The sequence below is a fragment of the Sceloporus occidentalis genome, unplaced genomic scaffold (assembly GCF_023333645.1).
Source record: "Sceloporus occidentalis isolate IW3139 unplaced genomic scaffold, rSceOcc1.0.p SCAF_3, whole genome shotgun sequence".
Classification (NCBI taxonomy): domain Eukaryota; kingdom Metazoa; phylum Chordata; class Lepidosauria; order Squamata; family Phrynosomatidae; genus Sceloporus; species Sceloporus occidentalis.
The window spans coordinates 165,596,102-165,613,978 of NW_028316983.1; the positions used below are offsets into that span (position 1 = coordinate 165,596,102).

At 41.7% G+C, this 17,877-nt stretch overlaps 1 protein-coding gene across 15 annotated transcripts in view; it reads left to right on the plus strand.

Annotated features, from left to right (window-relative positions):
* LOC149317059 (tRNA selenocysteine 1-associated protein 1-like) overlaps positions 1-10,975 on the plus strand; it is a 21,218-nt gene extending 10,243 nt beyond the window's left edge. For 2 of the 15 annotated variants that reach the window (XM_089516752.1, XM_089516750.1), the window contains exons 3-10: positions 118-184; positions 388-514; positions 1,258-1,382; positions 3,326-3,502; positions 7,123-7,242; positions 8,190-8,583; positions 9,254-9,296; positions 10,593-10,975. In XM_089516752.1, the coding sequence (XP_089372878.1) occupies positions 473-514; positions 1,258-1,382; positions 3,326-3,502; positions 7,123-7,242; positions 8,190-8,583; positions 9,254-9,296; positions 10,593-10,729 (1,038 nt within the window). In that variant the 5' untranslated portion in view covers positions 118-184; positions 388-472 and the 3' untranslated portion in view covers positions 10,730-10,975. The other 13 variants (XM_089516764.1, XM_089516763.1, XM_089516759.1 and 10 more) reach the window with 11 other exon arrangements.
* The last annotated feature ends 6,902 nt before the right edge of the window (positions 10,976-17,877 follow it).

Here is a 17,877-nt window from a genome sequence, read left to right on the forward strand (position 1 = left end):
AACATAACATGCTGCTGACAGCACCTCAATCTCATGGGGTGTTTTGATATGCAGTACTGTGTGTGTTTGGCAGATTAATTTTTCCCTGAACTTTACATTTTTCTTTTTTAAAAACAGTATACCAGAAGATTGACTACAACAGACCCTTTTCTTGTGAAGACATTTTTTAACCATGGCTAGCCAGGTAAGATCCTTTGATGGGAATGAAGCCACAGTGATAGCTCCTAAGAGGAAGACACAACCATGGCCGGAGTTGTTGACAAGTCTCAAGCTTAACCCTGGGGTGGTGGTGGCGGGAAGGGTTTTAGCCCTATGCTTTCCTCAGATAAATTTCTGACAGATTGTTCTCCCCTGCTGTGGAATCCTTAATCACGTCAACTGAAACAGCTTGGGGGCAGAACAAGAAGCTTTGCTTTCTACACTGTTGCACAGTGAGTTCTTGTGGTGGGACTTTCCTATAGCACTATTTAGGATGCCTTCACTGGAGCACTACAAGTCAAATAATACCATCCATGTAAGTAAACCTTAATGAAAATGTTGAATATGTCTCCATAAGGTGCGGGATATTTCCTTTTTTACCTTGCCTACTGCCTCCTTCCCTTTTCCTCCCCATATATCTGCCTCTGCTGCTTTTTTTTTTTCTAATCTGGCATTTTTGTTGTTTGCACGTTGTTGATGTAAAAGCTGGACACATGTCCATTAGTTTTAGAGTCTCCCTCAGACAGTTGCTTTGAGGTAGTAGCCACCACCTGGTAATGTGGAATAAAATCTTAGGGAAGTGAAAAAAGTCTCCTTTTAAATGTTTTAAAAAGTGGGGTGGGTGATGTAACTCTAGATCTCTTCCATTGGACCTCTCTCTGCTATACTTTATCTGAGTGAATCTCAGACAAATCTTAAGCAAGGTCCTATTTAAAAGCAAACCTTAAACTATGCTTGGCCAGCCTCTAATGGTTAACTTTTTTTGTAAATAAAGGAACCCAAGGGAGTCAAAATGTTGGCGTGAAAAGCAGTCACTCCTATAGCCAGCTTGACCAAGTCAGGGGAATATGGCTTTTCATACAATCCTTTGGCTCTGTTATTTTTGCCAGGCATTTTCCCCAGAGGCTGCTTTCCCTCATGGGAGGCGGAGGGAGAGATGGGACCCCAGGCTTCTGTCAAGGGAAAGGTGAATATGGGGAAATCACCAAGGTGGTGATCGGGAGAGGGAGGGAGGCATGTAATTGAGATGAAATACTGTATAACTGTTTTTCATTCTAGCAGGATACAGTGGGAAAGGCCCCAAAAGAAAGCCTGCCTCTGTGGTGGAGATCCCCCCACAAAAAACGGAAGAAAAAGAGTAAAGCAAGAGCAGGAAGACCAGATTTTACTAGTATTCCAAGCAGGTGAAGAAACCTTGAAATTGACAAGAAAAAAGCTGGCTCTTGTCCATATAATAGTATCTAAATTAAGTAGCGAGAATTTAATAAAACCAACACATAGATTGTCCTGAAATTCTTTTGTAAAGCTTTGTGAATACAAAAATTGCTCATCATATAGCTGAATAAATTAAAAAATAATATACTGGAGCTGTTAATATATATAATAGCTTTCAAAAGCATCATGGCATACAAATTTTATTTAAAGGATTTGATTTGAAATAATTCAAAAGGCATCAGTAGGCAACGGTTCCTGGACTGCTTCAAGAATACTCTGTTAAGCATGAAGGCTGATCCATCTGATGATAGACATCCTGAATATACAAGAGCATTCTGCCCTGTTGGGTTGATCACTGCTACCCTGAAGGTTTTCTGATTATTCCTTTACAGTGTCATTTAAGATGTTCTTTACCTTGATGCTTAAAAGTTCTGCTTTGTACAGTGCTATATCAACTTCATCTTGGAAGACACATGCTGGAAATTCACAAGAGCGATACCAGTGAATAGAAAGCGAAGAAAATTAATGTTGACGCTACAAAGTTTTACTAGCATCGCAGTTGGGATTTGAATTAGAAACCCAGGTCACTGCAGGATATTGACAAGCATAATTTATTTCCATAAAATCTTTTTTAAAAAATAATGCCATAGGACAAGAGACAATTGAGTCCCTAATAAGAGGCAAACTAGTTGTGCACTTTTGACCAAGGTTAGCTAAATATTTACATTTATACCTATTTGACTGGCTGGTTATTCAAAAACTAATCAAGGGTTTATTTATATTCTTTGAGTACTGGCAAATATAGACGGAATGTATGTATTTGAATGTTTTGGCATTCTGGGTGGTAAACATTGCTGGACTAAAAGGGTGGCTGTTTACTTAAAATATTTAAGGCCTATGGTTTCTCCCTTGCTCATAGCAATTGAGATCCATAATATTATATGCATTTTGAGAATATTCAGTTTGACCCATAAAGGGAAAAGTCCGCTTCACGGTCTCCCTGTTTTTCTTCTTTCTAAATTGGGAACATAAAGATCACTTCACGTATTAGATTCATAATTCCGAAAGAAACAAAGTTTCTTGTACAGCTTTTTGCTGCCCAGTGACATACTTCTCATGTGAGCTGTCCGCACATTATGCAGATGCTACTGTGCCAGAAGCCGAGAGTTAGAGTGAAGACGTTGCATCATATCAATGGTGTTTATATAACAGAGATGTTAAGTCAAATGCTAAAAGAAAAGTACAATCACCAGTACAGCTAAAATTAACAGCTAATCTAAACAGCAGAAAGAGTTATTTTTCTGCATGAAGTTAACGTGTACCACTGCTGGTATTGGCTAGACAGTATAATGTTATTAATAATTTAAATAGTCTTTGTAAGTTTTTTAGTCTTGTTGTTGACAGAGAAGTAATTGTTTCTGTAAACAAAATAATTTTTAATGTTCTCATGGACACTAGCATACATGCTCTGGACTAAGTACTTTTGGAATGGGTATCTTGAAATCCAGAGAAACCATTGATAAAAGAGTCTAGCAGCTACCTAAACCAGTGACTAAGTTAGCTTTGGCTAATTGATTGACATTCATATTACACTGATTTAATAGTAAACATGGCTATAAATAGTTTGTACAGGTAATTTGTACTGAGCCAGCAGCCTACATGCAATTTGATCTGAAGTAGATTTTCAGTAAAAATGATTAGAGGAGCCTTTCTGATACATGACTGTAGACATTACCTTCTTCTGTGCATGGTGCCAGTGAATGCACCATGGACAAGGACAAACAAGTATTGACTGGATCAATTCTAGGTAGGTATTTGGGTAACATTAAGTGCGGAAAGTAACCTAGTGGATACAGGGCTTTGAGGTTTGCACTAGATGAAAACTGACATTTTTTCTTTTCATTTTTTCCAGGCCAGAATTTACACTGCAAGATTTTGTTAGGGCAGAATTTACCAGGCCAGAATTTTCAATATTTGTAGGTGAATTGACTCCTGAGGTGGATGATTTTTTGCTTTATGACTACTTTTTCAAACGGTATCCATCATGTATAGATTGCAAAGTGGCCACAGACCTCTTGGGTTATTCCAGGTAAACATCACATATATAAATATTGGTGGTTAGAAACTGTATAGTTGAATCCTACAGAATGCTGAGAATTGTTTGGTTGACCATAACTTTATTGCTAGAAATGAGAGGTTCAAACTTTAAATGGGAAGAGGGAGGCAGTTGGATGTATGAAACACAGTCTCTCAGACCAATGAAAGGGAGATCTGAGGTTTGAGTTGTTATAGAGAAGAGATGTGCATCTATAGGTTAGATGGCCACATTGTCCCCCCCACACCTAGAGACTGATTTAGGAGAGGCTTTTTTCCAAAAGGAAATAAACAAAATGTGGCTACATCCCATAGGAGACTTTTGGGAACAATAACATTTTATTGGGGGGGGGTATGGTGATTGTTGGGGACCCTGGGGACTGTATACAATCCATAAGCCACACTTTCTCTGCCCCAAATATGTTTTATTTGGGAACTAATGATATATAGAGATGACCAGTTTACATTTCAAAATTCCAAAAGCTCTGTATGTGAGTTCATTCCTCTACATGTGTAGAGTGAACTAGAAATATGCACTCCAGTTTCGCCCCTCCACTCCCAATCTCCTTATGTTAACGAGGAAATCTAAAAAGCTAATGACATTCAGCAGAATGCAGTTAGAGTTGCACAGTATCAGAATCCATGATAAAGCAGGACTTATGATTGCATGGAGCTCTGCAATTACATTCACTTTTTTTATATTTTTCCTGGTAACCCTGGAAAACCAGGAGTGGTAAGGCTGGAATGCATGTACTTTTTTGCTCTACTGGCAAGGAGAGAGGGGTAGGTTAATAGGGCTTAATAAAGTACTGATTATTTTAAAAAGTTATTTTTTATTATTCCACTTTTTTGTTTTATTTTGATTTTTTAATGTATTTAAAATTTATATTCAAAAAGGATTTCAGTTACATGTAGTAATGTTCTAGTACAACAAAACCCAAAAAATAAAACCAGAATGGGAGGGGAAAAACTGTACAGTCGGCCCTCCTTATACGTGGATTTGCCATCCGCGGATTTGAGCATCCGCGGATGGCAAATCGGGAAATTGTCCCCAATGGCAGCATGCGTGCATGTGCGCCGCCATTGGGGACAATTTCCTTCTCCCTCCCCGCCCTCGCTTCCCTCCTCCCTTCCCTCCCAGCCTCCCTCCCTTCCCTTCCCTTCCCCTTACTTACCTTTACACACTTGGCGCGGCAGCTTGGCCTCCACCGCCGCCGCTGCGGGGGAAGCCGGGTGGCAGCGGCGGCGGCAGAGGCCAAGCCTCGGCTTCCTCGCCGCCGCCGTGAAAGGGCGCGATGGCGGTGCTGGAGGCCTCTTGGCCCCCAACAGCACCACCACCGGGCCTTTACCGCGGTGGCAGTGAGGAGGTAGAGCCACCGCGCCGGAGGCCTTCAAGGCCTCTAGTGCCGGCATCCAGCCTCCATCCATGCCTCCGCCGCTGCAGAAGGGCCGGATACCGGTGCTGGAGGCCAAGAGGGCCCCAGCACCGACACCTGCCCCTTCCGTGGCGGCAGCGGCGGTGAGGAGGCCGGGTGCTGCCACTGGAGGCCTTGAAGGCCTCTGGCACCGTCACCCAGCCTCCTCCAGGCCTCCGCGGCCAAGGAAGGGCCAAGTATTGGTGCTGGGGCCTCTTGGCCTCCAACACCTCTATCCAGCCCTTCTGCGGCGGCGGAAGCCGGGTGCTGGCGCCGGAGGCCTTGCGCTGCCCTCCGCGCCTCCTCTTCCCCACCTCCGCGCCTTTTTTTTTGGAAGAGGAGGCGTGGAGGGCAGCAGCGCCAGAGGCCTTCAAGGCCTCCAGCGCCAGCATCTGGCTTCCGACACTGCGGAAGAGCCGGATAGAGGTGATGGAGGCCAAGAGGCCCCAGCACCGATATCTGGCCCTTCCATGGCCGCGGAGGCCTGGAGAAGGCCGGATGCTGGCGCAGGAGGCCTTGAAGGCCTCTGGGGCTGCTGCCCTCCGTGCCCCCTCTTCGCAAGGAAAAGCGAAGAGGAGGTGTGGAGGGAAGCAGCGCCAGAGGCCTTCAAGGCCTCCTGCGCCAGCATCCAGCCCTTCCGCAGCGGTGGAGGCCTGGAGGAGGCCGGATGCCGGCGCGGGAGGCCTTGAAGGCCTCCGGCGCAGCAGCTCTGCTTCCTCGCCGCCGCCGTGGCAAAGGCCCAGTGGTGGTGCTGTTGGGGGCCAAGAGGCCTCCAGCACCTCCATCGCGCCCTTTCACGGCGGCGGCGAGGAAGCCGAGGCTTGGCCTCCGCCGCCACCGCTGCCACCCGGCTTCCCCCGCAGCGGTGGCGGTGGAGGCCAAGTCGCCGTGCCAAGTGTGTAAAGGTAAGTAAGGGGAAGGGAAGGGAGGGAGGCAGGGAGGGAGGGAAGGGAAGAGGGAAGCGAGGGCGGGGAAGGAGGAGAAGGAACTTTTGTCCCAATGGCGGCATGTGCGCCGCCATTGGAACAAATGGGACTTGAGCATATGCGGATTTTGGTAAACGCGGGGGGGTCCGGAACGGATCCCCCGCGTATACTGAGGACCCACTGTATTAGTCATAGGTTTCTATAAAAGCTGGTCAAATTTCCAAATGTAAGTCCATTTGTACATTCCATCTATAAATCATTCTTTTAAATGTTCAAGCATTGTTAGATCTATCCAGTGGATCCCAGGTGGAGAGAAATATCTTTCCGGTAATAGAAGTACAGGTTGAGTACCCCTTTTCTGGAAATCTGAAAACCTCCAAAACCCACAACTTTTTGCTGCTAGCTGTCCACTTCCATCTTTGAGGCAGCAACTGTGTGACTCTTTCTTGTTTCTCTCTCAGATCTTTAGTCTTTTTCCAGCCTCACGTCTCGTACACAACACAAGTAGCAAATGAATGAGATGTGAGGCTGGAGAGAAACAGGAGGATCTTTGAAATCGTGGGGTGTGTGGATTTGTGCCATTTCACAGAGCCTCAGTCTCTCTCCAGCCTTACAAATGCAATACATACTATGCTACTTGTGTTGTGTGTAAGTATTCCAAAATACGAAACAGTTCAAATAAAGGTACTCAACCTGTACCAATATTTTAGCAATCAAAAGGAAACAAAATAAAAAAAAATCCACTAAGATTATTATAAATCATTCACCTTTTACTAACAATGATGCAACATGTATAGGAGCATGGATTATTAGTGCTGTTGAACATAGCAGGGAAAGGAAGACAGGACACTCAGAATCAAGTGTGCAAACAGAATGGTAAAATTTTCTAGTTTACAAGTGTCAAAGGTTAAAAGTCTGTTACAATTTACTGGATGGAACTAACTAGTGAAAATGTGGAAGTTCTTTGAATCAGCTCTTACAACGGATAGATTTTGATATTACTTTTAGTAACCACTAAAGTACATTGTGAAAATATTGTTAGAAGATTAAACAGTAATAGTTTATGCTAGTGTAGTGTTTATAGATATTTACAGTACTGTTCCTTTTAACTGAAAATACTAGAGATGATGATACCTCCTTTTCAGTTCCCCGAAAAAGATTTGTTCATTGCTATGGTTAAAGCAGCCAAAATAATAATAATAATTGTGAACTTTATTGATTAATTAGACCACTATTTTAATTCCATAACTAGAAAATCTTCTCTTAAAACTTAGGGGTTATGGCTTTGTCAGATTTTCTGATGAAGGTGATATGATGAGAGCATTGCAAGATTGCCAGAATGCACCTGGTCTAGGCGGAAAAAGAATCCGATTGACTATAGGAATTTCTAAAAGGTAATTGATGATAAATCTCCCACAAATCTCTTCTTTCTTATCATTATGTCACTTATATGTGATTCTCTGGGATCAGTTTAGGTCCCCTCCCCATATCATTTCACATCTTTGGTTTGTTTGTTTTTTCCTACTAATCAGTGTAATTGTTATCACTTAAAATCATTGAACACAAGTTTCCAGTTTTTTAATTCAATATAGTTTGAAGGCTTACATTTCAAAAAGTATTCCATACCTGGTAATGTTGTATAAATTACACATACATACAAAGCTTATTGCTCTTGATGAGTTTGTGGTGTCAGTGTTGATTAGATCCGTTGTCACTTTTAAATAATTATGAAATTCCCTTAAAGTGTTTTCTTCTGGTGAGGACAGAAAAATAACATTTCATCATTGTGAGTTCCCCTTTTCTCCACTAGATGTAATGTATATTCAATCAGAGTTTATTTTGTATAGAAGTAAAAATTTCCAGTTAAAATTACTACATTCAGAAAAATACAAATACAGTCTGCCCTTCTCTTATGCAGGGAATCTGTTCCGTAACCCCCCTCCCCCACATAAGAGAAAAAACACGGATGCTCAAGCTCTATTCAAACAAATGGGGCTCGTGCCTGTTTTGGTGCGGCAGCGGGGTGCAGGGCGCATGCCACGGGAGCGTGCCCCATTCATGCAAATGGGACGCCCCACCCCTTGTGCCCCATGTGCTTTGAGCATATGCTCAAAGCCACATATAGCGTGCCTGCATATAATGCGGGCGCACTGTAGAGGAATGTTGAATGTTGCCATCTAAAATTACAGCATCATTATTTACCACAGATTTTCCCATGTTTCAGATTTTCCCAAGAAATATGGATTTTCATTTATTTACGCTGCCATGCCAAGTTATTTTATCTTGCTAGTTTTATTATGTCTTTGAGAAATTCTAACAAGACTTTCCCTTTTAATTTTAGATTGAAAGTAGAATTTCAGAGGTACCAGCCATATAGCTATAATGATTATTACCAAGATTATCAGAACTACTACCGTCAGTATAATTACGACAGAAATGAACGCTTTGATCGCTATGAACGTGTTGATCGTTTTGATCGAGGAGGTCGTTTTGGTGATCGTTTTCCTGACCGCTACCGTGAGCATTTTAGTGACCGTTTTCCTGAACGTTATGCTGATCGCTTTGGTTCCCGTTTTGGTGAACGGTATCCTGACTACCCTGAATATGGTGATTATCCTGACTATGGAGATTATCCTGCTGATTATAGTGACTACAACTACAGCTATGCATCTTATGAAAGGATGCAGCCAACTGGAAGTATGGGGCAGCAAGCCATGAGTACAGCTGTATTTCAGGTATTCATGTGAATAAACTTACAATCAGATTTTTATTTTTTGCTTGAGCCTAGATGAGGAGAATATGTTTCTGTACATGTGTGTGCTGTTTTGTTTTGCTTTACTGTATTTTATTTTTTGTTAAAACAAAAGTGCAATAATTTAAAGATAAGGCAGTGAGAGGCCACATAGAAATCTACCTCTGGGATAAGTATTTGGATAATTGTGAAGGGTTCCTGCAACCAAATTGTATGCAAGTTTGCAGTAAGTCATATCCAGTTCCAGTTTGAACTTGCTTCTAAGTGGCTAGAGTTGCAGCTAAAATCATTATATAATTTCCTACTGCGAATGGTTCAGTTCTTTAACTGATTGCAGTGTGTTTATTAAACAATAATGCTCAACAAAAGCAAGACTTTTTGAGGAGGGTCATCTGTGTAGCCCATTTATCCTCTTAATAATATAAACAAAACATGGAGTTTCAGTAAGTTATACTGAAATGCAATCTATTCAGAATACAACGCAGTCCTGTTGTGTTCAATTGCAGTATTGAAAAGTGACTCTCCTTAAAAGTGTGTGTGGTTTGAGGTAGGAATCAGTTTAACTGCCTTTACAGGTGTACTTTCAGTGTTCATTTTTTGAAAAATAAATAGGAATCATTTGTAGATAAATGACACATCTTTTTGCCCCCTAGGAAACTTCAGCGATGGTCATGAATGATGATCTAATAACAGAAGGTAATTTTACCATTAATCAAGAAAGGTTTTTTACAATAAATGATTGATTGACTGATACTAATGATACCTCCAAGTGGCAACCCATACTCAACCTGTTTCATTGAGGATCTCTGTGACAATTAGTGACCTATAAAGAGTCTTTAATGGCGGGGTACATACCGCCGCTTTGCGGCGGTCTGCCACCGCCGCCAGTAGGTCCGCGGGGGAGCCGGAGCCTTCAGACGGCCCGACTCCCGCGCGGACCGAAAAAGAAGCTCCAAAATGGAGCTTCTTTTACCGTCGCGTTTGCGACGTAGCGAGGCGCCAGGGGCGCGCTCGCTACGTCACAAGCGGCGCGACGCGTACGGACGCTCAGCGTCCGATACACAAAGATGGCGGCGCCCATGTGGAAGGGGCGGCGCCATCTTGTACGTATAGAATACGTACTAGGGTTAGGGGGGTGCGGAAGCACTGCCCCTTCCTAACCCTAGTACGTATTCTATACGTACTAAATGGCGGTATGTATCCCGCCATTATGTTGCTTTACAGAAGAATCCTTTGCATGTTTAATCAGAAACATCCCACTGTTTTCATTGGCTTGTACATCAGATTGTAGCCTGGCATAGTGGTGAAAGGGGAATGTTAACAATAGAACTAGAACATGCTGTAGTTAGTGCAGCAAACAATACAATATGCAAGTATAGCATGCTTTACTTACTATAACACTTAAATAACAAATATTCACTTCTGAAGTTTCATCTTTTTATTCTTGTGATATGTCCCCTCCTTCCAATCCATGTTTTCAGTTCTCAAGATGGTCTATGAAAGTGGCCACATCCCATATAATCCTCCTTGCATCCAGCAAACTATTAAATTTTTCTGGAGCTGCAGTTATGTAAACACTAAAAACTTTAATTGTAAAATTCTAATGAAGTTAAGAAATCTGCAGAGGATAAGGATTGCTATTGGTTTGTTCGTTGTTAGTTTACATTTTTTTCTGGTGAATTTATACAAGCCTCTTAAACCCTTAAATATAAACAATGTAAAGAAAAGCCTGTCTCCCACTTAATTCAAATTACATGACAGTTATTTAGTGGTAGAAGATTCTACTGAAGATTAAGCTTGTTAAAATTATTTTGGATAAGAATGTTTTCAATAAACATGAGTATTCTCAGTCCTTTTGTCTTGCCTACATTTAAGTTTTCTTTTGGTTAGTTTCAAAGGAGACATCAATGTTTTCATTAAGAAATGTATTTCTTCTGTGTAGCTGTTTTACCAGGTTTTATTTGTTCACTGAATGTTTGCTTCCTTGAACAGATCCACAGCTCCATGTAGATGTTCACAGAATGAACAGAGAATTTATGGTGCGAAGTGAAGAACTGTTTGACACACTTATGAGCTGCCATTGGCAACCTCTGGATACAGTCACATCTGAGATTCCTACTGCTTTCTGAAACTGTCTTATGTTAACACCATAGCATGATTATTATGACCAAGGTGCTAAATTGACATTTCTTCTTCATTACTTTACATCTTAAGTTTTAAAGCACAGTGTTGGGTTTTTTTGCTATTCTTTGATGGCCTTTGTAATTTTTGTTCATCACTCAGTATCCTGAAATCATGTAAATATTCTAGAAATGTAAAGAGTTACTCTAAATATAGACTTACTTATGTAAATAATAAAACTTTGTTTCTGCAAACTTGCCTATTGAAAACTATTCTTTTATCACAGTGTATGTGATCTAGCTTTTTATCTGTTGCTGTAATTCTGTAACTTCAGTGGCCCCCACTAGAGAAGGTACAGAACTAGAGGTATAGGGCTAAAACACACTGCAGAATTAATCCAGTTTGAGACTGCTTTAACTGCCCTGGCTCAGTGCTAGGGAATCTTGGGAACTGTAGTTTATTGTGCCCCAGAGCTCTCTGGTAGAGTAAACTAAATATCTCACAAAGCTAGTTCCCAGGATTCCCTAGCACTGATCCAGGGCAGTTAAAGCGGTTTATGTCTTTGTAGTTTTTAAAAAAATTCACAAGTAAGCAGTTTCAGGGTCTGGAGTTTTGTTTCTATGGGGTTCAGGGTTTGACAGTGGCGTTATTGCTGTGTGTTCATTAGAATTCACAGCATAAATTAGAAAGTCAGTGGTGCAATATTCCTTCAGTTTAAATACTAACAACCCTGGAAAGAGGAAGATAGAGCAGGATCTCAAATGACAACTTCAGCAGGTGGTTTTTAAGTTATTCAGCAGTATCTTATCTTCACGGGCTCTACAGAGCAGTTTCAGATACTGATAAGGCTCTATTACAGTAGATATGTTTATTGTTCAACATACACAACAAACATTGGCAAAAGCATTGTTGTTGAAGTTTAACAAAGGCAACATAACCCATTAAATATTCTTCAGATGTACTGAAAGATCAGCCTTAGAGACAGTACACAACATCTCATAAAACATGAAAACAAATACTATATAACTGGATCCACCCTAGTGTAATGGTCTCAGTTTTGTACTAGAACTCTGCTAGACCAGGGTTCAAATCCTTGGCCAGAGAAACTCACAGAGTAACCTTGGGTGAGTGTAAGAGGAAGGCAATGGCAAATCTGTATAAATCTTGCCAAAAAACCCATATGATAGGGTCACCATAAGTAGAAGTTGACATGAAGACACATAACTGTAGTAACATTTATAACTGCTGTATTTCTCATACATATCAATAAAATCAAGCATTTAAATAATTATCAGATGACTACCGTATACTTGTCTATAACTCAAAATTCATGCCAAAAAAAACCGCCCCAGAATCCTGGTCAGCTGCAGACAACCAAGGGCGGGTGGACGGACAGGAAAGCTGACCCTAGGTTTTACCTTTATCCTATCCACAGATCATATAAAAATGTTTAATTTTGGCCTCAAAACCTGAGATTGACTTATAGTTAGCTATGGTAGTACCATGAAGCTAGAGGATGCCACTGAGCCCTGGTGGCACAGTACTTAAATGCCAGTACTACAGCCACAACATTGTGAGTTTGATCCTGTGGGGCTCCGAGGTCAACTCAGCCTTCCATCCTTTTGGAGGTCAGTAAATTGAGTACCCAGCTGGTTGGGGGCAATTGGCTAACACACTGTAAACTGCTTACGGACTGGTTAGTTTAGTATAAAGCAGCATAGAAATGTAAATGCTATTGCTATTGCCTATACATTGGTCCAAATCACACTGCAGAAATAATCCAGTTTGAGACTGCTTTAACTGCCCTGGTTCAATGCTAGGAAATTCTGAGAAGTGTAGTTTTGTGAGACAGGGCCCATACAGACAGGCCAAAATACAGCTGCTTCGGATCACTTTAGAGGTATGCTGTTTCAATGATGCATGCGTCCTAAGAAGCCGGAGGCCGTGCAATAACCACACTCTGCATATTTCCAAATTGACCCGAAGCAGCTTTATTTTGGCCTGTCTGTATGGGCTTACACTTAGCCTTCTCTGCCAGAGAGCTCTGGTACCACAATAAACTACAATTCCCAGGATTCCCTAGCACTGCTACTAAGGATGACCTTTACTGTCATTGTTCATACCTTGCTAGTAACAAAACTGGTCTGCCTGAAGATGTAAGACATACAGGATGTTTCTACGGCAGACGATTCACAAAAGTATGTCATTTTCCTCATTAGTATCTTCTTGAATCCATTTATGGAGAAAGGCAGGATATAAATCCTGGAAATAAATAAATAATAGCAGAAGGCTCCGCACATTGAATATCCTGATCTATTGGGATAGACTCATCTTGCCTTACATCTGTGCAATTAAGAATTTCTTCCTTCAAATTCTTAAATTATGCTTATCAGGTTTTTGTATCAAGTCTTCTGAAGTCCTCATTTGATGTGAACAAGATTGCTTACATGTTGCTATAACAACAGGAGGGAAATATTCTTTACAGTCCTTTGAAGTGCCATCCACATTAAAACCTTGCAAAGGCTGAAGAGGCTTTGGGGTTCAATCATAATATTTTGCCTATTCTGGACCCTGAAGGTCCTGATGCATGTCAGTAAGAATTTTAGAATGCAATAAATTAGCTGGTGCAAGTTAGTTTTTTAACATCTTGGTCATTAGAATTTGTGCAGGCAAACATAGCCCAGTAATAAGTGTATTCCAAATATACCAAATGCTGGTCCATGTGTGCATCTGCTTTCTTTATAGATTGAATTGCTCTCAGTCATTCCATTAGATGTGAATACTAGGCTAGTAAAACAGAGCTGAAAGCTCCATCTTTAGCAGACACATTAAATTCTCAACTAGCAAAAGACATCACCCACAACTATCTCATTTCATGGCAAGCAAACAGATTTAAGCCTTTAAGCCTATCACAGTTCTTGCAGTCACATCAGACAAACGCAGAACAAGACAAGCCTTGTTCAAAAAGATCAACACCTACCTCCTCCTGTGATAATTCAGGAATCTCATGTGGTTTAAGGGTCTTGATTCCTTGGAGCAAAATGAGCCCAAACAGAATAGTTTTCAGCTATTTTAAAAATATATCTTTTAATATGTCAGGTCCAAACATGTTACCCAAATTGCTAGGTTACTGAGACAGCGCCCACCAATTAATATATAATTATTTTAATAGCTCAAATTAATTTTAATAGCTCAATTATAGCAGTGAAAGGGTCAGGGTAACACTGGCTGGGACACAAGCCTTTGTATACCGGTTTTGAAGAACTAGAACTCCAGAGCGCTACGTGCAACTCAGTTTTATTTGAACAAGAAGGATGTCAACATTCACAGAAAGCACTTACACACAGAGAGATATATAAAAGATGGTATTGGATAGCACATTAAAGGACTGCAATGGGCAATGCTTATCACTTTTGGAAGCCAAGCTCCAATCTGGGAGAAAGCTGGGAGTTTAATGTGCCTCTACCTTCCATCATGACTGATCTATCCTCAGACCTGACATAACTTTTTTGCTGAAAGAAGTGTCAGCCTTCCATCTCAACAAGGACACTGTTCTGCCTGATTTCCTAATGAACCTGGCTTTGGACTCTGAGAGATGCTGGCATTTTCTTGACATGTGGAGGGCCCTGGCCTTCTACACTGGCAGAATTGCACTTTTTGAACCTCACAAAGATTTTCAGTATTCTGTTCTTTCTTAAACAAAAGACTGCCTGTCTTGTTGTAGTGCTTTGTGAAGTAGGTGGCATCTGCCATCCATCTGGCAGATGAAATGGGCTTGAAAAAAACGTCCAGATCAAATTCGGGCTCTTTCCATGTGGATCATTGTTGCATCTTCTGCATTTCTGAGGACATTTCTTGTGGGGCTATCATCCAAAGGGAGAGAAAGGCAGGCCAGCTCCATCAGGCCTAATCAGAGTAAGAAGAAGGGCCCTCCCTCCAGTCCATCTGCCATCTCTCAGCGGGAGAGAAGATCTGCTGGACTTTTCCCCTTCTCCACTGCCATTCCCTTCTCCTTTTGTGTCTTGTCTCTTTAGATCAGGGGTAGGCAACCCTTTTGAGCCGGGGGCCGGGTTGCTGTCCCTCAGACAACTGGGGGGCCGAAGCCAAAAAATAAATAATTAAATAATTTTTAAAAAATTAAAAAAATAAATCGGGACAAATATAGGACAAAATTTTCAAATGGAGGGCACTTTTTAAATAAAAAATGGAGAGCACGTGAAAAAAATTGCTGATTTTTTAAAAAATGTTAAGATAAATGCATGTTTCTGAGGCTTCTATAGACAATTGCCCCACCATGCCCCTCACGCGAGATGCCAAAGGCCCCGGCGGCAATCGGCGGCAGGACCGGGCTGGGGCCGGTCCCAAGGCCTCACCGGGCCGCATCCGGCCCGCGGGCCGCAGGTTGCCTACCCCTGCTTTAGATTGTGAGCCTGAGGGCAAGGAAATGTTTAATTCACAATTTGTAAGCTGTCTGATAGCCTTTTGGCTGAAGAGGGGGTATAAATAATAATAATAATAATAATAATAATAATAATAATAATAATGGTCACACAGTTGATGACCTTCAAAACTCACTATCAAGTGGACTCATGGTCTAGGATTGAGACTGCCTTTGGAAGAGCCGTACTGCATTCCAGTTTGCCTTCAGTGTTCTTTTGCACTATGAACTCTGTACTGTGTTTCCATGTTTCAGGACAGTTCAGTTCCTTGAAACTGTTTTGATACGGTTTGCCCAATATGGACGGGAAGCATGTTTCATATTTTGCATTTGACTTAATGTTCAATAAAGCTTTGACTGGCTTGCCATGACACTCCGGCCTTCTTCTTAGTGTAGCTTGTTAGTCTCCTATTTGTGTGACGCACAGAGACAATGAAGGCCAACAGGTTGCATACCTGTAGCTAGTTTTTCAAGTGGTCATCTGTGCACTCACACACCCCAGCCCATCCTCCCCTTGCTGTGTCCTCCTGTTGTTCTCCACAGATGACTGCACTGGTGTTCATATTACTAGTGGTTTTGGTGGAAAGCCCATTATATAAGGCTGCTGGAGGTGGGTGGGGCTCCCACCAAAATGCTTATTTATTTATTTATACTTATTTATTTATTTCCAAAATATATATCCTGCCTTTCTCCCACAGTGGGACTCAAGGCGGGTCACAACATATTAAAAAAAAAACCTAACCACAAGGTTAAAAACAATGAGTGCAAAAATTGAAAAGAAACACTACTAACAACTAAAACTTAATGTATGTAACATTCTAGAAGGTTGTGAATGGGGCTCTGCACATGCGCAGAATAATTAACCTTTTGTGTGAGTTGGCTCATCACAATATATAAAAACATAGTTATGGATTTGGGGGTGAAAATCATCCTCTGATATGAAGTGAGGCCTGCATCTTATTGATCTCAATATATCGTATGATATAAACAAAATTGACTCCACATTAGTTTGTACAGTCGGCCTTCCTTTTTTGCAGGGATCAGTTCCGGACCCACCAGTCAAAACAGAGACTCGCCTATATTCAAGCCCCATAGGCTTGAATGGAGTGCATGCTTGTGAGTGTGCCGCGGGAGCATGCCCCATTGAAAATAACGGAGGTCACTCCTCTGTGAATGTTCAAGACCATGAATCTCAAGTCCGCTAGAAAGGAGGGGTGACTTTAATCCTCAGAAACCTCATTTAGATCTATGAAATTCAATCCCAATAAAATGTGTGCAATTTTGTACTGGTGTTTATGTGATGTAGGCTATATTTCAGAGGAAGGGACTGGCAAAAAAAAACCTCTGAGTATTCCTTACTTAAGAAAGCCCTATGAAATTAATAGGGGTGCTATACCTTGACAAGCAACTTGTGCAGGCACATTTGTTGTTAGCTCATGGTGACGCTGTGGATGAGACCCCTCCAAGTCTCCCTGTCTTCCACTGCTCTGCTAATTTCTTGAAGAATAACACCCGTTTCCTCTCTAATTGAGTCTAGCCATCCGATATGCGGTCTACCTCTCCTTTTTCTGCCCTCAACCTTTCCCATCATGATTGTCTTTTCCAATGATGTGGCCAAAAAACGACAGCCTTAGTTCAATCATATTGGCATCCAGGATCTGTTCAAGGACGCAATTGTTTGTCTTTTTGGCTGTCCACAGTATCCTCATTAATCTCCACCATTCCTCAAAGGAGTTGATTTTCTTTTTGTCTGCTTTTTTCACTGTGCAGCTCTCACATCTGTACATGGGGATGGAAAATAACTGCCCCCTCAACCATGACCTTGCCATCGGCAGATTTAAGCATCCATGGACGGCAAGCCTCATTGCCGCTAATGGCCATGTGTGCATGCGGCTGAGGCACACTGAAAACCACAGGACTTGGGATTCTGCAGGTGTTTTGATTTGTGGGCTGTTGTTTTTTCCAGAATGGAACCCCTGTGGATACTAAAGACTGAATGTACTACGGCTTGAACGACTCCAACATTAGTGTTCAGTTGTATAGCTTTGCTCGTTAGTATCTCCTCTTGCTCTTTCATGGCTGCCCTTCCCTTTCCTAGTCTTCTTCTTATCCCTTGAATTGCAGGTACAGAGACATATATTCATGTTAGTACAGCTTGGGTCCAGGCTATTTGAACAACCGTTATCTCCCTGTAGAAGCCCTCCAAAGCATTGAGATCATTGGGAGAGACCCTTCTCTCTGCCCTACTAGCCTTTCTGAGGTGCGTTTGGTGGGAACACGAGAGAGGCTTTCTCAGTGGCTGCTCCCAAGCTCTGGAACTCCCTCCCTAGAGGATGGCGCCATCTTTGCCTTATTTCCAATGGCAGATAAAAATGTTTTTATGCCGCCAGGCCTTTGCATATTGATATGGTGCTGTTTTGATTTTGTTTTTAAAGATGGCGCAGTGGTTTAATCCCTGTACTGCAGCCACTCACTCACAAACCATAAGGTTGCGAGTTCAATACCAGCAAAAGGGCTCAAGCTCAACTCAGGCTTGCATCCTTCCTTAGGAGGCTAAAATGAGGACCCAGTTTGTTGGGGGCAATTAGCTTACACTTTGTGAACCGCTTAAGGAGTGCTTAAGTGCCCTGATAAGCAGTATAGAAATGTACTTGCTATTGCTATATTAAAATTTAATAATGTCATGTTTTTAATTGTTTGAATTGTTTACTGTAATTG